The 24,631-nt window shown below is 35.2% G+C and overlaps 1 protein-coding gene across 17 annotated transcripts in view; it reads right to left on the minus strand.

Annotated features, from left to right (window-relative positions):
- Positions 1–24,631, minus strand: part of CCDC91 (coiled-coil domain containing 91) — a 176,751-nt gene that overhangs the window by 57,082 nt on the left and 95,038 nt on the right. For 14 of the 17 annotated variants that reach the window (XR_010885611.1, XR_010885615.1, XM_067304538.1 and 11 more), the window contains 3 exons: positions 9,664–9,756; positions 9,415–9,483; positions 8,381–8,557 (listed from right to left, as the gene is read on the minus strand). Coding sequence is in view for 13 of the 17 variants with exons in the window: in XM_067304538.1 (XP_067160639.1) it covers positions 8,381–8,557; positions 9,415–9,483; positions 9,664–9,756 (339 nt within the window). In the remaining 4 variants the exon portion in view is untranslated. Of the gene's footprint in view, positions 1–282; positions 330–1,500; positions 1,849–8,376; positions 8,558–9,414; positions 9,484–9,663; positions 9,757–24,631 lie in introns of those variants that run through there. The other 3 variants (XR_010885616.1, XM_067304589.1, XR_010885614.1) reach the window with 3 other exon arrangements.

Here is a 24,631-nt window from a genome sequence, read left to right on the forward strand (position 1 = left end):
CTAGGAAATGCAACCACAGACTGAAATGTGAATGGTTATTCAGAAAATAGTAACCCTCAAATTATAATGCCTGTGGTTATAAACTATTACAAAATACTTCTGAAGTCAGACATGCTTAAAGTCTGCATGCAGTGGACTAGTCCTTTTACAGACTTTGTAAGTATATTAAAAATAAATTGATCCAATGACAAAGATCTCTTCCCACTCAGTGCTATTAAGATGTGTGCTTCCTTGCACACTGTTCAGAGAACATTTATTTTAATGAAAAATGCTTTTCCATACCCTTCTGTAATCACCATGATCTCTGTAAGTACTGGAGATTATTGTTTCTGCAAGAAAGCAGAAAAAACAGGAAGAAAGTGAAACTGAAAATTACTTCTAAAATATTTGTCATTTCTTCCATGTTTTCATCATGAAACTATTCTAACTTATGATGATATAAGTAATTTGAGACATTGACTACGGAATCAATGTTTTTAGTGTAGACAGAAATAGTGCTCAAAGTAGGGAAGAAGGAAAAAAGTGAGTTAGGCTTCCAAATTCCACGGGAGTCAAGAGGTAATCTTGTACAGACAGCATAAAGCAGCTACCTAATCACAGAGAGGCAATAGTTCCTGATCCTACTGAAGAAGCATAACATCATTGAGTATCACCAAAAACTACTGCCAAGCAGGTACCCAGCAGTATCTTGACTCTGCACAAAATAGTGGTTCCCAAACTGGCCTATCTGCTGCCTTGCCAAAATTATTGAATCAGTTGTTGCTTCACATAGGAACAAGAGACAAGTTCTGTGATCTGTTCTAGGCAGAGATCATTGGAACACAGCTCTTTGATGATTTCATAACAAAAATGTGGAGAATATCATAACACCATCTAGCCCATTGCTTAAAGAAGACATACAGAAGAAATAGATTTTTGCACTTTCATCACAGGAATAGCAGTTGAATCTGCATTTGCAGATAAGCTGTTAAGGAGAGAGTGTACGTATGAAAGAGATGACCAGATAGGATAGGAAGAGATCACAGGAGAATAGATGAGAAAACACTCCTCCAAGGACAACACTGAAAACTACTGTGTAAAACAAAGAAAATAAAAGCAGATTTAAGTGGATTCATAGTGTGAAATTCATTCAAATTTCAAAATCAGGAAGGGGGCATGCACTTGCACCCAACATTCTCTATTTTTAAGAGAAATACAGAGATTGCGAAATGTTGGGAAATCATCTGCTAGAATAGTCTTATTTGACAATAAAAAGATAAGATGAATGTATAGCCCCACATATTTTCTTCTTTCCTCATATTATCCTCCAAAACATTCATTATACACATACTTATTTGAAGCACCAGCAAAAAATAAGTGAATTAGAGGTTTTTCTAGATTACAGGACTAAGAAAAGACCATTCTATAATTAATAAATTTGACTAGGCACTAGAGTGTGAAATCACTTTTTAGACAAAATTTTTTATTTATTACTTTTTCAACCTTCTCATATACAGGGCAATGAAGAAAAATATTTACATAGATAATCATTCTGAACAAATATGTTACGGTTAAGTTAAGCAATAATAGGAAAGAAACAAAAGCCAGCTCTTAAGCATATGGCCAACACCTTGATATTTTCAGTTACATATCTTTTGTTCACTTATACACTACTGGGCATGAAAATCCTTAAGACTTTCAATGAAAAATTGATTCATGCTTGCCAAGGCTGTCAACAGAAGCACTCCCACAAGCACAGAGCCTGAATACCAGAAAGGTTTTACTAATGTAGCAGGAAAGTAGCCATCCATTTTCAAGATTAAACACTGTATGTTCTAGACGTTTTGAGGTAAAACTGGCACCTGTAAACTGATGGAAAACATTAAACATACTTTAAAGCACATACAGTACCAACAGAAGAATTTTTAATTAATCTTTTTTTTTTCAACCATTTAGATGTTTGGCAATAAAAAATATACTAGACATTCTAAAATAATAAATTATAAATCATAGTTCTTCAAAGAACAACACATGAACCCTCAGGAGTGTGAACAAATTCAATTGTCTTGAATGCTTAGACACTTACTGGGCAAAGATTACTGGGAAGTTCACATTTTTTCCATAGTTTTTTACTTAAACTTTTCTTCCAAAAACATTTTTTCTTTGTATATCTCAGTATATCTCAGTTGTGGCTTGGCTGAATGAAATACTGTAGCCTCAATTTTCCTGAAATACTCTCCCATTGGTAAGATCATTTTGCCTTGGTGCTTTTCCTCATGTCCAAGAGGAAGCAGATTTTATGTTAGTTCTTTTAATAAATTAAAGGTTTTTCTCTTTCTGATTATTTGCAGCCTTCAGAACACTTTTAGTTTCTAATATATCTGCTGTGTGGATTATGGCAATGATGAAGTCAAGCTCTCTTTCCCTTGAGAGCCAGAGTAAAACACACAATATTTTAAATTTAACTTTAAGCCTTCAGGAAATGACAAAGGTGATTCTTTGCTTTAAGTGCTTTAGGAGAGTTACTAATTTCAAGCTGTGACATGGACCTGAATTTCCAGCGCTTATCTTTCATCTGCCAGCTTTCATTCCACTTTTAATAAATTTTCTTTAAAACCAAAATTGTTGTATATAAATTATCTCTTCAACTTCATCATCTGCTTCTCTAAGTTTTCACCTCATTTATGTAATTAAGCATTTAGCTTTGTAAAATTCTAGCACTACTATGCTCACATTAGAGTTACTCTGCTTTTCCCAATAATTATAAATGGATTATAACATCCTTTCTGTTTTATCCAAATGTTTATGGATCTCCTCATCCTATAGCCCCAAAGTTTTTTAGGCTCTCAAGAGTAAAAATAAGTGAAAAGACAAATCTAAGACACAGTGGAGAGCACTGTCCATTCTCTTTTTGGATTAAGGTCTTAGTTTTACCCTAGGAACTTCATTGAAATTTTGAATTTTGTGGAAAAAGCTTCAGCTTCAGACAAATCACCTATTACAGTTTCTGTATCTAGAGGGCAACCACTGCTTTATTTGAAAGAAAATGTTCTGGAAAAAATATTCCAGTGGGAGATTTTTCTATTCCACCAGGCATTCCTCTCAGCATTGAGAACTACTAGACATATTACACTGTTTGCATAGAAGTTGCCACTGTAGAAAACATATAATGTATCAAAAATAGAACAACAGCAACAAAAAACTGGAGACATGCAAGCATATATCTAGCCTGTTGAACATATGAGTTCCTCACCTATAATGACTTTTCAATGTGTTGTAAAAAGATCATGAGGCTTCTGTGCAAAGTCACAGTATCTTCAGTCAAAGATTACTTTTAAGTAGAGCTTATTCTCTCCAATTTACAGGACAATGCCAACCTCCCCAAAACAATTCCAACAATTCCTTTTCTGCATAAAATAAGTCTCTTTTATAAAAGCACTGAGCACATGGATAACACATGTATAAAACTTGAAGATGCTGCCATACTCTACTAAAAGGAAACAGTCTCTTGGACTTACTAATACCTTAAATTCCCTTGAGACAGCACTCAAGAAGTTTGACATTTCCATGGTCATGTAATATATCTCATTTATCCCTGCCAGAATTGAGAGGCTTCAAAGAATATTATCTTCAATTTAATTAAAAATCACAGGTGTCCAACTGAAGACCCAAAGCCACTGGAACAATCAAAGCTTTTATGAAAACTAATGTAATAGTCATGTTACGTTAATCTTTTAATTCCTTTAAAAAAAGGGGGGAAAGGGAGCAGGAAAAGGTTGTTTCATCAAGCTGAAATGTTAACTCAGAACATCTTAGTTTCTATAAAGTTACTTACATCGTAAGTTTTTCTTTGCTTTGTTCTTTCATATTTGGTAACTAAATAATTGATACTGATCACTGTTCCCAAATCCCAAGTTTTTTTCTCTGTCAAGGTTAAATTAATAAAATAAACCTTCGAATGAAGTAGCACCACCTTATCTGCACAGTCAGCATCTTACTGAGGACAAAAAAAATTTTATGGCAAAGGTTTGTCAAACATGAATAGGCAATAAGTAAAAGCAATCTGCATCAAGTTTCCATTACAGCTCTCCTGTCCAGCCATTCTGCAATGACAAACAACAGAAAAAACACACACCAAAAACAACCTCCTCCCCTGTCAACTCCACAAATACAAATCTGCATCTCATCCCCACATGGCAGATGTTAATCTTTTCTTCTTTTAAATAATTTCATTAGAACATGAAGTGAAATCATACCACTAAGTCAGCAAAAAACGAGATCTTTAAAGCTTTATTGCTTCTACACTAAAATTGATTGGCTGAAGAAATTAACTGGCATACGTTAAGGTGCTTCCAATAATTTTCTCAAATTTAACAAACTTCTGCAAGATTCTTCCACTGAATACGCTTAAAAATATTGGAGAAATTAATACCTTTTATTTCCTAAGTAAAATTCGTTGATAATAAATTCCTTCTTTAAAACAAACAAAAGGAGATCAAAATGCCTAAACATATTTTCTGATCTAGAAGGTTTATTTTCCTTCATTTTCATTGTTTAAAGGTTTTACAGATAGACAATTCTGCAATTCCTGTGCTGCAATTCCTGAAATAGAATGTCTTTCCCATCTGATTTATCAACTTTTGGCCAATGCATATGTCAGTGTTCTCCTTTTTCCTATATATCATAGTTCCTCTTTTCAGTGTTTAACATTCATATGTCTTCTCAGTTCTTAATTAACAGAGTTGACAGCAATACTTTTTTTTTTTTAAACAAAATCTCGATTCTTGGTTATGAGTCTTAGTGTCTACTGTGCTATACCTCAGTTTCTACTACCAAATTCACAATTTTCCTCCTGTTTGGCTGTGAAATCAGGGGGTCTTAGTTTCTCCCAATTTGTTCTGGTCAACTCTGACACAGACCAAAATAGATTTAAACTGCATAGATTATAAAGTGGATTTTCATTTTAAGGAAGCTTATAAAATTTTTAATGTCTTCAACTTTTTGCATTAATTATCCCTGGAGTTACTTATCTGTACCATGACCAGAAGCCATTCTGCCTCACCTATTTGCAGAAGCCTACAGTGACCCTTTCTGATTTTACTCTTTCAACTTTGTGGACTTACAATATTAGCAGAGGAAAGTTCTACCTCTTTAATACTACGCTTAATTTCTATTTTTTTGTTTTAATCTGTAAAGTAAATCTCTTCAAGTTAATTTACAGCACTATAAAAACAAATTCATTTTTTGTTTACATTTCTATGACAATCATTAGTGTAATATGAGACAGAAAAAAAAGGAGACTGAGATGTAAACATAATATCTTTGTTTTCTCACACACAGATTCTGTCCCTTGGTGATAATTCAAAAAAAGATGACCAAAGAGAAGAAAGTTTTTGCTAAAGACAGTCATGCTGCTTTTTTCTAATGTTTAGTTCCAGGCTCACAGGTTAGTTGGAAAGAAAGTACTCTCTCCTGAATTAACAATATTGCTCTTAAGGACATTTTTATATAGCTGATACCAAAAGGAAACTATCTGGCACATTCATTTATATTCATCTACAGTCAGTAGCTTCATTACTTGGTACTAAGCATAATAGTCATATCAGGTGATGATTCTGAAACAGGACAAACTACACTGTGAAGAAGTGCTATTATACAACACAGCATAAAGAATTAAATGAGAAAAATGTTATTACATATGTTGCCACAATTTTACATTTCATTGTCTAAAATGCTAGACTATATGTTTTACTGTCAGCCCTTACAGATCTGACTTGAAAGATTAAACTGTCTAAACAGTAATCGCAAGAAAGTCAATGTTTCAACTACACCTCTTGAAAGAAAAACCTTAAAGAAAAAATGCAAATGAGAAACAACTCTGAATGGAAGGTTGTACTCAGAAAATCAATGTCAACAGACAAATTGCCTATCCGTAGTTCCAAGTGTTTTTCAGCATTAAACCAAAGTCACATCTGACATCTTACATAACCTGTTAGTTGGCACATTAGCTCCACAAGACTTCTTTTGCTGTCAGATAGACAGAATTTTAGTAGTAATACGATTGCAACACTAACAGCCTAAGGATGCAAGCAACTTGTTGGCAGAGGTAACAAGTGAAAACTTCTGCAAGAAACAACTTTCTACAAAACAAAACATCATCCCCAGAGAATTTGCACTCATTAACCAGAGAAGAAAGAGGGTAACTTATACATTTAAGTGAGAGAATTTTGGAAAAGCTAAAAAAAAACCCCAAAAAACAAAAAACCACACACACAACCCACAACCCTGCAATGTATCTAACTGAAAATAGGTTAACTACCTGAAAAATGAGCCTAAATCAAAGGAGAAATCAACATATATTACACCAGACTAAGAGGAAGTATTCATGCTACTATCAAACCTGTTAGAGCTAACCACAATGACCACCACCAGAACAACAGATAGTATAACATAACTATATCAGGAGCAAGATTTGAGCACCACTAAATACTCCAACACCAACACCAGTAGCTTGAGCTGAAAAAAAAAAAACTATCCTCCTGAAAGGCCTAACTTTCTACCTCAGAAAAGCACTGACATCTTAGTATGTTTAAGACTTTGTTTTAAAGAATTCATCCATCAATTTGAAAATACTTTTAATATTACCATGCCCAGTGAAAACTTCAAAGGCAAGATCAACAACAAGAAACTCAAACAGAACACTCCACAGGGAATGTAATCCCACCCTGGAACACTACATCAACTTAACCCTTCACTCTCCCACCCCAGGACATTTTACATGTTCCCCAAGTCCATAAAAATGAAATCCCGGCATATGCAGACACAGGACCCCTTCACAGCAGAATGTTCAGGATTCATCAAAACTATCCTCAAACTTCTTAATGGATAAAGAGCAAAATTTGTACAAGATGAAACAGATTTCTACATTAAATTACACAACACAGAACTACCTGCCCCAGAATGTCACTAATGACACATTACCATAACTCTCCCTTAACTCTTTATCTGTATCAGATAACTATTTTACTGCGCTCTCCCTTCTGTGAACAGCTCCTCGATTCCACTGGTACCACTTCCCATTCCAGATAGTCTAAATGACTCATATCTAACTAAACATTAAGCAATTGTTCGCAGCTTGAATTAGCTTTGAAGTCAGATGCTTCTCTTTTAGTTGTAAAGGAGGTCTTGAGTGTTTGAAGGTTTATTAATATTCATGCAGTTCTACTATACTGACAGCTTACTTGTTGACACCTTTACATTCAAAAGAAGTAAACAAATGATATTTAGAGAGTATAATTTATTTCTACTCTACTTACACTATGAAGTAAGCAACATAGATATAGAGCATAATAATGGCTTAGGATCAAAAACCAATTTTGTCTAATTGATTAGGTATGAAACGAATAATTCTGTCAAACACTAGAAAAGAAAAATTGGATCTATTTCCAAAAAGAGGGTATTTAAATTTCTATGACATACTAAAAACTTCTATTTTAATTAAATTCTAGAAGTATGGGTTTGGGGGTTTTTTTGTTATTCAGGACATAAAATAATTAAACAATACGAAATTCCAACACGTGAATGAAACATATCTTGCTTAAAGTTCTTCAGACTGTAATATTCAAGTAGGCCACCAAAAAAATCAGTGGATTTATAGACTGTTTCCAAAGATATATTTCCACCAGAGACTAAAAAAATCCAGCTTTTGGAAAAGCATTTAACTGCCATCATAACATACTTAATTTGTAATTCCTATTGTCTAGTAAAAAGTGATGCTGGGAATTTCCCTCTCAATTTGTTTAAGTGACGTACAATTATCCTTATAGGAGCACTTCTCTAAAAAGTAACTCTAGAAACATTTCTGGCTCATTACTGTTATAGTTTTATAATTTCGATAACCCTCTTTCTATTTATCTTGTATCTATTCTAGTTTTTGTCTTAGAAAAATATCTTTTTTTCTAAGATACAGAGTGGAATTCCAGCATAATAAGGAAGAACAGTAACATCTCTTTTCCTCTGTAGGTATAAAAATAAACAAATAAATAAAATCATCTAACCTTTCTAGAACACAGAAGCCTGTGTCTGAGCTAGTTATCTTGGGTTCCTTTCGAAGTCAGTGTAGAGAAACAGGTAGTTACAGGGCATGATTCATCTCATTTCACTATACATGCCTGAAAAGGTCACAGGAATTGTGTTCTAAATGTGCCAAATTGTCTCCATACACATAGTACAGATGAAAATAAATTAACAAGACTGCTGTGCATTTCAAATATCAAGTAGGTGCAGTGACAAATGACGGATAACCTATTTTTAAAGAAAATCTACCACAACATTAGGACGACATTCAAAAGAGAAAACAAAAAATGCAAAGCAGGTCCAAGAAAGGGCAAAATATACCAACTTGATTATGTTTTCTTTGTTCTTCCATGGCTTCCAAAACAGCCTGAGCAATCTTCTCTTTGTGTGTGTCACGTTCTGCTTCCCATATCTTTCTTTCTTCTGCATGAATCTTCTCCATATTTCTCCTTTCCTCCTCTACTGCTTTCAGAACAGCCTCCTGCACTACTTCTTTTTCAGCCTTTGAAACATATCAGGCACAAATAAATGACCAAAATATCCAACATGGGTGCGTAACGCATAAGTATTCTTTAATGAGACCTATAAGCTGACAAGATACAAGAAATATTTTTACTTCTAAACTATGAGCTCAAATTTATCTTAAGGTGCTACTAAGCAGCCAGCATTGGACAATGACAACTACAATTTTGTATTTGATTCTAGAAATGAAATATAGTAAAACACATACAAAATTACTCTCCTAACCACAATGCACTTAATAAGGAAGTCAACTGAAGAAATCATACTGAAAAGTGAAAATTTACTTTTAGTCAAACATGCTACTTCCGTGAACTGATGTTGTTAACATTCGCTCTTAATGTTTGCTAAAGTTTTCTTATGGGATTTTATAAAATAGTATATTAGAAAATTAACTATTTAGTTCTAGCCTCATTAAAAATTACTTTATTAAAAATTACTTTACAAAAATTAAATCAGATGCAATGCTAAATGTCTTAATAAGGTCATCAATTGACTCCATTACCCAGTTCTTCAAATCAAAAGGTATTGATGTTGTCAGTAAAAAATATCTGCTTTTATAGTCTTTCATTTAGGTAACACCAAAGATCCTGACTTCTTGGTATAAATTAATTCAGAGGTTATCTTAAATAGAAGCAAGCAAGCTACATCTCCTGAACAGCTTGGATATCTCTATGAAGGCCTAAGCTATAGTAGATGTATTTATGATTTATATATTAAACACAAATGAGAACAATTTTGGACATATCTAGTTATGAAATAAGAATCAGCTGATGAACTTGGCATTCCTAATGACACTCATGGAATCTACATTGTATAGCTACAACTGACAAGAGATACCTTTGCCACAGCTGCCAGAGCCTCCTTACTTCTTTTCCTTTCTTCATCCAAACATCTGTCAAGCACTTCCTGCAAATGTTATGAAAGATTAAATTGCAATACACAATAGATGAATGGCTAAAAATCATTTCAAACACTCAAAGTGCTTGACAAGGCTTCATTTTTCCTGCCAATACCTGTGACAGGATCATTCCTTATGAACTCTATAGTGCAGTCCAGACTCCTCTTTTTTGTAAATAAAAGCAATACCTTATGTTTTTGTGATTGTTGCAGCAAAGCTTCTTCTATCTTTTCTGATAACACTTCCTTCTCTGATTCCAAAATGTCAAGAAGTTTCTGATGCTATTGGAAGAAAACATCCATATCATAACCACAGTCTGCTAGTAGAACAGACAAAAAGAACTCAGGCAACATAGATTTGTCCTTTGCTTATAAAATGACTCAAAATCTAGATTTGATTAAACATAAACACTGCTCCTGTAATTGCTTTGATGACAAGAAAACTCTCAATAATGTGAAACATTTAGCGCCATGACTATCTATTATATCCTTTAGATCTGAAGGATCTAAAATATTACCATATAGAGCAACACTCCTTACAAAATTTATAAAGATGGTCAAAGCAATATTATACTTGAAAATTCATTTAAACAGCTCTGGAAATTAAACTATGCTTGTACTACCTTTCACTTAAACATACTGCAGAAGTTAACTGTAAATATTTTTTTCAACCAGCTGTGATACTCTGAACTCTAAATGCCAGGAGATGACAGCAAAAGAGAAAGTTGTTTTCTTCTAACTTTCTTATAACCTGAAATATTTTTCAGGGAGACGGTGAATACTGAAATAAAGTGACCAAGTAGTCTGTGTCTGATAATACAATGTCATCACTGTTTTTAAATCATAATCCTTTTATCTATATTTTTCAATAAAAAAAAGTAACATCCTAGAGATGTGGGTTTTGCCTTAAAATAAGCTGTATTCCAAATCTAAAAATCATTACTGGAAATTACTGATGCCATGTGTATTTGTCAAGAAAGAATGGATAGCAAAGCAGCACATGTTATTACATGCTATTTAAGAGATAATTATCATAACCTTAAAATAAAAGTATAGTATCAATAGTATCAATACATCATAATATTTTAGAAGATCACCAAAAAGTATTACACTACAGCTTTAACAATAAAAGTATATATACTGAACATAAAACTTTCATGCAAACTCTTAAGCAGGCAAATACGCCTTTAACCAGCATTTCTAAGAAACTGCCATTTCTGTTTCATGAATTTTATTATGTTTTAATTAAAAGTGTCTTTAATGTCAGCAAGAGACATATTACCAAACTGCAATACTATGTTCTGAAAAATATTTTTACATTTGAAGAATAGAATAGAAAACTTTTAGACTGCTTTATAAAATAAAACATCTATCTGTCTTTCCAGGATAAACATGCGAAGAAGTATTTCCTTGTGAATTTACTTAAAATAGATCTGAATGGAGCAGACATATTCTAATGGAAAACACTTGTGGAAGGAGTGGTTATACTTAATGATGTGTAACTAACTTTTCTTGTGGACTCAGTATCTTCAAACATTAGCTTTAATTATCAGGGCAGCTACATTTTTTTTTCCCCAGTAACTCAAACAAAAGTGAAACAATAAATGGATGTTATTACTTAGATAATCTCCATTATTCTTCTTCATTTAACTAACTGCAGAGAGACTACGAACTGGCATCTGTTATTCCATGTTCATTTGAAAGACTGATGCAATAATAGACAAACATACTTAAACACTGAATCAGATACATTCCACAAATCAAAGTTCAGTAATGTCTATTAAAAGAGGTGAACATTACTGGCTTTAGAGAAAATCCCTCTACAATTTTTATAAGGTATGACTATCAGAGAAAAATCAGATCTTTACAGCTTTAAAACATCTACAATAGAATGGCAATCAACTTGTTCAGAAGGATTATAATTTCTAGTATAACAGTTACAGGCATTTATCTGCAGTTTGACACCAACCACCAGATTGCTAGGTTGGATGACAAGAATGTGTGTGTGCATTTAAAGTTGTCATATGGGACCAGCTATTGTATGTATTTTACAACATTCCCTGTGGGATCACTATTTTAAGCCTTTAATCTTCAGAGCAGGTTTAGAAATTTAATTTACATATATAAGAAAACAGATAAGCCTACCCTGAAAGTTCTGAAACGATGCTGAGATGTGCATTAATTCAATAAAGAACATGTCTACATGGACAATGGAGACAATTAATGTCTGTTTTACCTGCAGCTGAAATAGATACCTTCATGACTACAGCCTTTTGTGTGAATCTAACCTCACCACACAGCAGGTCTTCCCCCTCCCCTCCTCAAAAAGAACCATGTAGACCTACAATCCTGAAAAATGCGGAAATTGGGACCAAAGCATTTCTAGCCTAAGGAAAATTGCAGTGTTCTGATCTTGAATACATCTCTGAAGCAAGAATATACCTCCTTCCCTGCAAAGGAGAGAGTATAACTAAATCCAGAAAATAAGTATTTATACAATACAACACAATTTTATGCCTGCTGGGTGTTACAGTGAGGAGGAGGTACATATTTGTCAAATTCAATCAATTCCATTGAGATACAGTGTAATAAACAATCTGAAATATAGATAGCAGTATAAGAACAAATCTTTTTGCTTCTTCTGGAAACAGAAAGGGAAACCTTTAAAATCCAGTATACTGCTTTTGCTCAATGATTTTGACTACAAAAAAAAAAAAAATTGTCTAATGAGTAAAAAGTTACCATAAATGTAAAGGCTGCTGTAAGTGTAGTTTACAGTCTAATCACTTTAATCTACCTCAGGATCTTTTATTTCGTTGGCAGATTAGAAAAACTATGTGTTATTATATTTTGAATTCCTTGGAATCCATGGAAATTTACTAAGGACTGTATTTTTTTTTTTATATTAAACACTTTTTTTTGGTCTATAAATACACACTGGTTTTTATTTTTCAAGATATTGCAAGCAAACACCAGCCACAAATACATTTAGAGTGTTTTCAAAATATAAGCTAACGACTTCTGGAACACTTCAAAGAAACTTCTTTTACATTACGTAAATTTGCATGAAATAAGGATGCTAAAATTCATAATTTCATCAATTTCATCAAGACTGTAAGCTTCTTGTGACTAGTTTGGCATGCCCTTTCCTATTATAATGTAAATGTTTATTCATGTGGAATAATCCTTCCATAAACAGTTACCTTCATATCTGAACTTCCAAAAGTTCATATATCATCACAAATGTTGCAACAGCTGTCCATACAACCCAGTAAAGCACATTCTCTTGTATTAGAGCTTGAAAAATACCTTGAAGAACTGTTTATTTGGCTTCAAAATTTATATTCGGCCAAGTAGATTTCTTTTTTAGAGAAAAATGTACTTTCAACTATTAAATTACATAAATTATTTGAAAAGAAATAAGTAACTGGAAAAGATAAAGCAGAATAAAATAGTGTGAACCACTTCTCCCTAGAACAGGTCTTGAGTCCAGAAAGCTTGTATTACATAGTTAGCGCAGATATAACAAAAAGGATGAAAACTGATATTTTGCATTTAATTAAGAGAGGTTATTTATTAAGAACTTCTGTTTTTCCACAGTAGTGTACTTCGTTAGTCCTTATATTGAGCCATGGAATCTCCTTGAAACTCATGCCTATTAAAATGAGGCAAAGTGAGCTCAGAGACGTCACTGTTCCATGACATAGACAAGAATGCATCTCCCTGTTGCCTGCATCCCTTTTTCATCAAGGCATAGATCTTTCAAAGGCACACTAAGGTACTTAAGTGTTTCTGGAAAACCTCAACAAGTCCTCATATTATGCATAAACCTTGAGCATTAAAGGTCACATATACTGAGATAAATGTCTATGGGTGAGCAAGTTTGTCTCATAACCCCCTCCTTTCCTCATCAGAAACTTTGGCCTCTTCAGGGACCTACTTGGAGCAATCCCATGGGTTAGGGCCCTAGAAGGAAGGAGTGTTCAAGAGAGCTGGTTAATATTCAAACATCACTTCCTCCAAGCTCAAGAGCCGTGCATCCCTATGACTGGGAAGTCAGGCAAAGGAGGCAGGAGACCTGCATGGATGAGCAAGGAGCTCCTGGCAAAACTCAACCAGAAGAAGGAAGTATACAGAAAGTGGAAAGGGGGACAGGCCACTTGGGAGGAATATAGGAATGTTGTCAGAGTATGCAGGGATGCAACGAGGAAGGCTAAGGCCCGTTTGGAATTAAATCTGGCTAGAGATGTCAAGGACAGCAAGAAGGGCTTCTTCAAATACATCAGCAGTAAGAGGAAGACTAGGGAAAATGTGGGCCCTTTGCTGAATGGGGTGGGTGCCCTGGTGACGAAGGATGCAGAGAAGGCAGAGTTACTAAATGCCTTCTTTGCTTCAGTCTTTCCTGCTCAGGCCAGCCCTCAGGAACACCAGACCCTGGAGGCAAGAGAGAAAGTCTGGAGGAAGGAAGACTTTCCCTTGGTGGAGGAGGAGTGGGTTAGAGATCATTTAGGCAAACTTGACACCCACAAATCCATGGGCCCCGCTGGGATTCATCCATGAGTGCTGAGGGAGCTGGCGGACATTATTGCTAAGCCACTCTCCATCATCTTTGAAAGGTCATGGAGGACAGGAGAGGTGCCTGAGGACTGGAAGAAAGCCAATGTCACCCCAGTCTTCAAAAAGGGCAAGAAGGAGGACCCAGGGAACTACAGGCCAGTCAGCCTCACCTCCATCCCTGGAAAGGTGATGGAGCAGCTCATCCTGGAGGCTATCTCCAAGCATGTGGAGGAAAAGAAGGTGATCAGGAGTAGTCAGCATGGCTTCACCAAGGGGAAATCATGCCTAACCAATCTGATAGCCTTCTATGCTGGAATGACTGCCTGGGTAGATGAGGGGAGAGCAGTGGATGTTGTCTACCTTGACTTCAGCAAGGCTTTTGACACTGTCTCCCATAGCATCCTCATAGACAAGCTCAGGAAGTGTGGGTTAGATGAGTGGACAGTGAGGTGGACTGAGAACTGGCTGAATGGCAGAGCTCAGAGGGTTGTGATCAGTGGCACAGAGTCTAGTTGGAGGCCTGTAGCTAGCGGTGTCCCCCAGGGGTCAGTACTGGGTCCAGTCTTGTTCAACTTCTTCATCAATGACCTGGATGAAGGCACAGAGCACACCCTCAGCAAGTTTGCTGATGATACAAAACTGGGAGGAGTGGCTGATACACCAGAGGGCTGTGCTGCCATTCAGAGAGACCTGGACAGGCTGGAGAGGTGGGCGGAGAGGAACCTCCTGAAGTTCAACAAAGGCAAGTGCAGGGTCCTGCACCTGGGGAGGAATAACCCCATGCACCAGTACAGGTTGGGGGTTGACCTGCTGGAAAGCAGCTCTGCGGAGAAGGCCCTGGGAGTGCTGGTGGACACCAAGTTAAGCATGAGGCAGCAATGTGCCCTTGTGGCCAAGAAGGCCAATGGTATCCTGGGGTGCATCAGGAAGAGTGTTGCCAGCAGGTCGAGGCAGGTGATTCTCCCCCTCTACTCAGCCCTGGTGAGGCCACATCTAGAGTATTGCATCCAGTTCTGGGCTCCCCAGTACAAGAGGGATGTGGCACTACTGGAGCAAGTCCAGCGAAGGGCTACAGAGATGATGAGGGGACTGGAGCATCTCTCCTATGAGGAAAGGCTGAGAGAGCTTGGCCTGTTTAGCCTGGAGAAGAGAAGGCTGAGAGGAGATCTTATCAACGTGTACAAGTATCTGAAGGGAGGGTGTCGAGAGGATGGGACCAGACTCTTTTCTGTGGTGCCGAGCGACAGGACGCGAGGCAACAGGCACAAACTGAAACACAGACGCTTCCATCTGAACACGAGGAAAGAAAAGCTTTAGAAAGGATTTGAATTGAATGAATCTCGTCCAACATTTCCTTGTTTCCACAGATAAGAGTTATGAACATGTTCCCCTCTGTTAGTCACAGTTAAAGGAGCAAATGAAGAGTCACAAGACTACTCTGAGCTATCTGTAAATTGAGTTTAATTTCCTAGGTATTGTAGATGCCGCTTTCTCAGGTTTACTCACATGTCAAAGTTGGGGTTCTTCTGGTAATTGTACCTGTCAAAAGGACATTCCCAATTCTCCAACAAGCAAACCTAATACGAGCCTTCAGGAAAGAATGGTTGGCCTCCTGTAAGTAGGATAATGAATTCAGACCTAACAGTCCTATACAGAAAACAATAAAGACTACTCCAGTTCTCTGAAAGTTATGATGGAGACCTACCATGGAGTTTTAAATTTGGAAAAAAAGTATCCAAACTGTGCAGACTGTAAGACATGAAGCATCCATGAAGCTTATAATGGAAGATGAGGTGAGTTTTTCCCTTAATTGATCAACAATTCAAAGACCAGAAAATAGATCAGAAAATTATAAAGATATTGGGGCTTTGAATGAAGTTGTCCAGCTATTCATAAGCAAACATACCTAACTGAATTTCAAGACTAAAGGGTAAAATTGGTAAAAAGTTATGACTAAAAATAATTTGGAAATAAAAAATAAACAAATTAAAAAAAAAAGGCCTGAACTGATAGTATGGTGAATAAATTAGCACGAAGCCAAAAGAAATCTCAGCAAAAACGCCACTTTAATGGAATAAGAAAATTTTCAGCCAGTGCAAGTTTGCTGCAAATTTACACAGCACGTGTAAGCTATAAGGCACAGTAAGAACACTATGCAGAGATACTAAGCCAGCTCTGAATACCTTAAACTTAGATGCCACAAATAGTATAGTATACAAACTTTCATATAGTGTATAGAAGTTAATGCATTACTTTGCCTGAACTAATTTGCCTAGCTTAACTACTCCCTCTCCACCCAAGCCTTCATTTGTTCCCTTTAATTCCTTGGTCAGGGTGTAGTATAGGGCGTAGAGTGTAAAATTTTGGAGTGCAAAAATACTGAAGAGCAAAATCATAGTGGGACATGGTGGCTTGAAAGCGTTTTGCCACTAAAAATAAATAAATAAATAAATAAAATAAGTTATAAAAACAGTATTCCAAACTGGAGAGAAATACTAGCATTTCTACCTTCCTCTGTGGAAAGCAGCAAGAGAGAGGGTCAAGAAGAGTCAAAAGAAAATCAACCTAAAACAAAAGGCATTCAAAATAGGTTATATTTTTCTCCCTGAAAGAAGTTCTTTAGGCAACAGTTCCAAATGAAAAATGTTTGATGTAGATTTAAATATAAATACAGAGGTCCTGTGGTTTTTCTTGATTCCTGTAAAAAAGAAATCAAAAAATCTTTTTTTTTTTTCCTGAATGTGATTCAGAGAAGACATTGTAAACAGATTTAATCACAATAGCAACTTGTCCTTTTATTATTATTATTATTATTATTATTTTTATAGATTAAATTTATTTCTGAAGAATCCTGACAATTTTAGTTCGGGTATGCATTTTTTGAAGGGTTACATAGTATATATTATAAATAATCTGTGGAGTGAATGAAATAATTCAGGATTCTTTTGAGTTATTTTGCAGGTAATATGCTATATTAAAGCTATTAATAAACTAGCTCTAATTTAATACAGTTATACTCCTTGCATATTCCTATTAATGCTAAAACCCAATTTTAAAGAAAAATGGAAAATAGGGTGTCCCAAACGAACTGAAATGAATTTTAAAAATATGGACAGTTTCTTTCCGGGCCCTTTCATCTGAAAGGGAATGGGTACAGAATTTCATACACAAAGATACAATTCTTTTGCAATAACTGATGGGTATGCAGTTTACGTTTCTGTGGATTGCGATTGCTTATCCAAGTACTTTTACATAACCTATGAATAGCAGCTAAAAAGTGAATTTATCCATACTGAACTTGACATGTGTGATAATTTACTCAATTCTCAGAAGCACTTATTCAAAAGAATAATCAAAGTTAAAGTACATACACTACTACTGAACAGAAAAAAGTTTGCTTTATTTGCAGCATCACTGTAACTAGTAATGATACTTTACAGCTTCAAAGACCTTTCATCTGAGAAAAATAATTTTCACATACTAATGAAATGACATTCAGAACCATCCTGTAATAGCCTCATTCTGAAAACCAAAGAATTAAGACATGAAATATACATATTTCTGAATTTATACCCCAGTGAATGATCAATTTTTCTTGTAACAAAATCTATCAAACTTCTTCATCTAAAGAAACTACATTCTAGCCAGTGGTTTAACAGAAAAAAAAACACAGCCATATTAAGACTTCACCTCTCACCTTCATATAATTAAGTTTTTCTTCTGCCTTTATTACATATGGATGTAGAGCAATCCCTATCCCTCATTTTCAAGATCTGGGAAAAATTATCTATAGAAACAGTTAGCAAATATTCCAGTCCTTTATTCATCAGTAGGAACATTTTAACGAGAAAACTTCTTAACCCACCAAGTTCTACTTCTACTTCACTTTCTCATGAAGGAATCGAACAGTAGGAATAAATAACACAGGTCATGGGAAAAAGCTCATTATCTGTATTTGAGATGGATATGACATAATAAAAATATGCAGTTAAGGCGTCATGATTCTGTCTGGTTCAAGGAAAATTAGATAAGTGTTTCAGGATGCTCACTTAAGAGCTATTAAATATTAATCAAAACAGAATTTTAACTGCCATTTACAAGCCTGAGGTAATGTTATTAAAATATGTCTATTTTAATATCTTATTCAAAATATCATATCGAGGAAAAAGGCAGCCTTAATAAAATAATAGTAATACTTCTCTGCTCTTGTAGAAAAGCCAACCATATTTAATGTCACACTACTTTATACTGCACCTTTTCTTCACCACTTCTAACCTATGTCTAAGTCACATGTCAAACAAAGATCAGGTAATCACAACTGGTTTCCTACACTCCAACACTGTCCTCACTATCTGCGGCATTGGAGTGTTTGGCAACACAAGGTGGAAAATCTGTGTGAAGAATTCCAACATCTGCTACATATTTCCACTTCCTCAAATTATAACTTATTATTGCATGGTTGAACTGTATGTTGCCAGTTTGAGGTCTAAGTGGCCAAGAAGACAGCGAAACTTCCTTAAGAGAAAGCTCAGGAACCAGCAAAACATTATTCAAAAAGAAAAGTTACACCAAGCACAATATGAAGAAAAATTATAATAAGGGTAGTAAGATAACTAAGTCTACTACTCCAGCTCAAAGTTCCAGCCAGCTGTATGCTGAAGAACGTGTATAACTTGAGGAACATCAGAGACTGAATTTAAAGCAAGTCATCTACTACCAGGCTTAAAATATTTTGTCACATGCGTTTTATTGTTTATAAATAAAACAAGAAGTTATTCAGAGTTGTCTGATACTGAAAATACTTTTCTCAGAAAAACTACATGGTAATAGAGGCTATTTAAAAAAAAGAAAAGTAACTGTGATTAGGATACAGAGGTAAAAGACATTAATAAAAAATGAAAGAAAAGTATTCATTAGTACTTCTGTTTTCATGCTCCGGTGCATCTCCTGTTTGAGTCCTTGCACATTTGTTCCATCTATCAGAAAAAATAAAAGGGAATGAATTCCCAAAATAAGAGTAATCTAAACATCAAAATATTCAGTAATGGAAGATAGCAATAAGGAAAAAAATATTTGAACAGTAACTGACAAAAATAATTGAAGAGAAAAATCATACTATATTACTGATTTGTTCGGTATTGATGAGAGTAGATGATATAGATTCATAACAAGTAACAAAGATTTTAAGGAAAATATAAGCAATATAAGCAAAATATAAGCAAAAGGTAGCAAAAAAAAAAAAAATCCCACACACTCAGGATCTACTTTCAACTGGAATTTGACAAATCCAAGAAAGATTTAACTTAGATTATCAAACGCAATGTCCAAATAAGATTTTTGTTTCAGACTCTGAAAGAATCCTGTCTAAATTAACACTGCAAAGGGACTGCAAAATCATCCTTTAACTATTTGTGATAGTGGACAGATCAAAATGAAGCTAGAAGACTTTGGTAAAGATTTACTTTTTTTTTCCCCCCCAAAAAAATACATGTGCCTTTTTAGATATTAGCAATACAACTTTTACTTTGGGAGATATACACTAAACAATAAGTGGATATAAGGTCAACACATCAAAACCAAAGCACAGAGCTAGGATGAACTAAACTTTTCGGGGCGGGGGGAAGGGGGAGGGTGGCGGTGCAGGGAACGTGTGTCTTTCCAGCATTGAAATAGCTATCTATAAGCAGAAATCAAGGAGATATCCTGCATTTGGAAGTAAATATCTCAAGTTGACAAGAGAAGTCTTTTAAGTACTTTTTTCCTTTACATAGTGAAGAACTACCACAGAATCAAGAAGTTCTGAGACAATCTAACTTCCTCCTCAGCAGAAGAGAGACAGACCTGAAAAGATACATCTAGAAAAACTGTGTTTAAGGATGAGAGGTTAGATGCAAGGTGAATTAGAGGAAAACATGATGAGAATGACTGATAGGAAGTATATTGTTGTGGTGCAAAAGAACAAACAGTTGTTCCCAGATGAGGAAACAGCAAGATTTTTGAGGACTAAGCAGAAATGCCCAAAGACAGCAATATGAAAAATACTCTCAAGAATTTCCAGACCTATCATACATATTTAGAATTAATGAACCGGAAAGATGATATCCACTGCACCCTTCATTTTTTCAGTCTTTCTTATATACTGGGATTCTGCAGGTACCTACTGCTCTCACTGCAAAAATTGACTACTGTCTTCTTAAAATGCATATGTTCCAAATTCTCTAATTAGCTATGCAGATGCATTAGCATATGCTCCTGATAAGGCATGAAATAAGTTTCGCAATTATTACCATTAACAGAGAAAGAAGCACAGAACCTCTTTGCTTATAAGAGAAAAATCAAACAAGATCTGTAGAATAAACATTATCATATAAAGATGCTGCATGTGACAAGTAGATATTAAAAAAATTGAAATAATAGAAAATGATAGTTTCTGATTGTGGAACTAAGTTGCTGAAACAAATAAACATTTTCTCTTGCATACAGACATTCATTTATTATATAACACAGAAGTAAATTCTACATTTGGTATTTCAGAAAATGTGTGTGTGGGGAGATTACTGAAAATGCAAAGCACATCCAAATGCGTCATCCAAACACTGGAGAAGGTAAGGCATCTATCACATTCCCGCACAAGCAGCTCATTACCTTTGCCACACCAAATTTCTGCTTGCCCACAAGCTCACATATAAGCCATTTTTAGAGCATTCATATATTTTAAAAAACTGAGTTCCACCAAATGGAACTTGTTTGGGATGACCTTTCGGCAAATTGTTTTCAAAATGAAGCTAAAAATTCTTTTTTGAGTATGTGCCAAAGAATTGCTGCAAAATTTCAAGCACCACCAAACAGACTTTGAACAACTATTTATCAAGCTAGAACCATGAATACAAAGCACTTTTACAGCCAACATCATGATATAGAGAGGAAAAGAATTAAGGACATGAGGCTAACTCAGCTTATCTCAAAATGCTGTTCCATCTACAGACGTGATATTTCTTTAATAGTTTCATATAAAATCATCACAAAAAAATCAATATGCAAAAGCACAGAGGGAACTTTTAACTGAGTTCTTTTTTGTGTGACACTGTTTTAGTACTGTTCTGTCTCATCAATTACACTAGTAGCTGCTTTGGCTTCTTAAAATTTGGAAAAAAACTTCACCACAATATACTCTATAAAAAGAAAACTACAGGCTTAAAGAACTTTGCAAAAGTTCATAGAATAGAAGAAAAGATGACTGATATGGGCGAAGACTATGCATGCACTTGAACTACAAAATTAAACGCTTTTATTACTTTTCTTTCTGTATTCTTCTTTTACATGAACCAAAATGGAAAATATCCAGATTAATAAAATGCAAGATAAGCAGTCTCTGATTGCTACTGCTTCCTTGAGAAGACATTGAGAAAAAGAGGGATATTGTCAAGTCACAATTTAGTGACTGTGTGATTTGAATCTGATTCCATATGTACCTTCGTTCCTCTCCCTCCATGAATGCCTGCTTCCCTTCAGCTTGTTTACAAGACAGTAAGGAAGAAGACCATCAAGAAAGGAGAGGAAAGAGCAAGGTAATTGTACACAGAGAAAAAGATTTCTCATACATGACAAGTGATTTCCTGAAGGTATTTAAGATTCTATTTTATTTTGATTGATCATTTGACTGCTTTAAATAGAATATCTCAACCAATCATGATATAGACTACATTTTTAGGACTAGCTACCTTGATCAAATAATAAGAGAAATTTTTGATAAATCATCATTCCTAGGGCTTACAGTGAAAACAGATAATCTCTTTACCTTATGATGCTCAGGGTCTAAGAATTTAATGAGAAAATTCCTTACAATATCCTAGTTCTAGACAGTAAACACTTTTAAATAACAGATGCTGATTTACTCCATCTTTTTCTAGCATCTTTTATGGGATATCCTTTTTAAAGTTACTGCAATCATTTTCTGCAAACTATGAAGTGTTTTCCCTCTACAATTTGTATCACTAATAAAGAAGGGGGTTTAAATAGTGGATGTGATATCAACCATACTAACTTCAAAATCTCTCTCTGTATTACTAAGTAGGAAAAATTATAATAGGGGAAAAAAGGATTCACATCCCACCCATTAATTATGACATCTTTCTCAGCAAGAAAAACATAACTAAAAAGCAGAGAGAATAGCATTAATATGTTACTGATATTTGCAACTATTAATAAAGCAAAAATTCTATACGTTTTATACTGACTCCTACACTTGGCTTGGTATCTTTCATTCTCATACTTAGGAAAACACAGAACAAGACAGAAAACTTGATACCAAGAAGAAAACTATAATTTGTCTCAATTCCTCTGCATTCTTCATCATCAAATAAGTACACAATGTAGCGCAATTTACAACTCAATCTCTACATCGCCATTCTTCACTATGTTCAGATCATTTGACGCATTGAGATCCAAACCTGAATGGATTCTATTTTTTAAAAATTACTGTCAATTGCAGCAGAAGCTTTTTATTTTTGGAGAACATCAGAAACATACCAAAACAAGCGTAGAAGAAATTAGGCTTAGAAAAAAAATAGACACTAATTTCTTGAAAAACAAAATAGAGTCCTTATAATTTGATAAAATGCTAAAATTGAAGGTCTGTTTGATTTTCTTTAGCTCGAAAAAGAAACCACTGAAAAAGCTGGAGGATGGAACAAACAGATTTTATTTTAATCAAATAATGACCTTGTTTTCCACTACAAAAGGATATTTATTCCATAAATATAAAAGAGAGCATCTATTGCCAAAATTCCTTATTTTGAAAAAAAGGGATGAGAAGTCAAAACGGGGTACCATCATACTAATTAGCTTGGCCTAACACCACAGTATCTGCCTTTATACGTTGAAACACTTCTACTAAATTGCTTTTGTACATATGACTGCATTTTATGAAGTACTGAAATTTTCTATTGTATATATATATATTTCTACATCTTTTATTTGTTTTTTTAAACAGATCTGATACTCTGTTTTTTTCTGAGGTATAAACAGTGAAATCAGAATCCAATACCTTGTACAACTCAAATTCCCTTCAATTTTTCATGTAAAGCTTTCTGGATGGTTTTCTTGTCAGTGGCATTTGTTTTTCCAAAGCAGTGTATTTTGATCAAAAAGTTTCATAGCACCAAGTTGTTCAGTATATATTTTAATAGAACAAATGACTTCAAACACAAGATCAAAGTTAGTGTTCATTTTCACATGGCAATATCAAAGAGGTTATTGTCTCAGAAAAATGTAACAATGAAATTCATTATTTCCCCATTTACAACAAACTGACATGTTGCCCATTGACGTCTTCTCTGATATCAAGTCCTAGAAAGGTACAATTGATACGCATTCCTTTCCTAAACACTCATTCGATAACCTGACTGCTTCCTGGCATAGAAGAGAGGAATTGTTCAGTGATGAAGGACACCATGAAACTGGTGACCATGAATATAGCCTGAGAATGTCTGGCATGCTTTGTGAAACATTGATTTGAAAATGCACTTCCTTGAAAACCCAGCAGCCCTAAAAAAAACTTGTCCCCACTTAAACCAGGAAGTGTCCATTACAGTGGTCAATGACTTTGAGGGAACTTGTCCTTTCAACCCACTCCAGGAATGGACTTCCAATGGCAACTGTCACTTCCACAGTTGAACATAAAAAAAAAATTTCAAACTTTTTCATTATTATTATATCTGTTATGGTGATCTGTGATCAGTGATCTTGGATGTTACTATTGTAATTGTTTTGGGGTGCCATGAACCACGCCTCTATAAGACGGCAAACTTAATGGATAATTGTGTGTTCTGACTGCTCCACCGACTGGCCGTTCCCCCGTCTCTCTCCCTCTCCTCAGGCCTCCCTATTCCCTGAGACACAACAATATTGAAATGAGGCCAATTAATAACTCCACAATGGCCTCTAAGTGTCCGAGTTAAAGGAAGAGTCACACGTCTCTCACTTTAAATCAAAAGCTAGAAATGATGACACTCAGTGAGGAAGACATATCAAAAGCTGAGACAGGCCAAAAGCGAGGCCTCTTGTGCCAAACAGGTAGCCAAGCTGTGAATGCAAAAGAAAAGGTCTTGAAGGAAATTCAAAGGGCTACTCCAGTGAACACACGAATGATAAGAAAGCTGAACAGCCTTATTGCTGATATGGAGAAAGTTTTAGTGCTCTGGATAGAAGATCAAACCAGCCACAACATTCCCTTAAGCCAAAGCCTCATTCAGAGCAAGGCCCTAACTCTCTTCAATTCTATGAAGGCTGAGAGAGGTGAGGAAGCTGCAGAAGAAAAGTTTGAAGCTAGCAGAGGTTGGTTCATGAGGTTTAAGGAAAGAAGCCATCTCCATAACATCAAAGTGCAAGGTGAAGCAGCAAGTGCTGATGTAGAAGCTGCAGCAAGTTATCCAGAAGACCTAGCTAAGATAATTGATGAAAGTGGCTATGCTAAACAACAGATTTGCAATGTAGATGAAACAGCCTTCTATTGGAAGAAGATGCCATTTAGGACTTTCACAGCTAGAGAGGAGAAGTCAATGCCTGGCTTCAAAGGGCAGGCTGACTCTCTTGTTAGGGG

Source organism: Apteryx mantelli, chromosome 1 (assembly GCF_036417845.1).
Source record: "Apteryx mantelli isolate bAptMan1 chromosome 1, bAptMan1.hap1, whole genome shotgun sequence".
NCBI classification, from domain to species: domain Eukaryota; kingdom Metazoa; phylum Chordata; class Aves; order Apterygiformes; family Apterygidae; genus Apteryx; species Apteryx mantelli.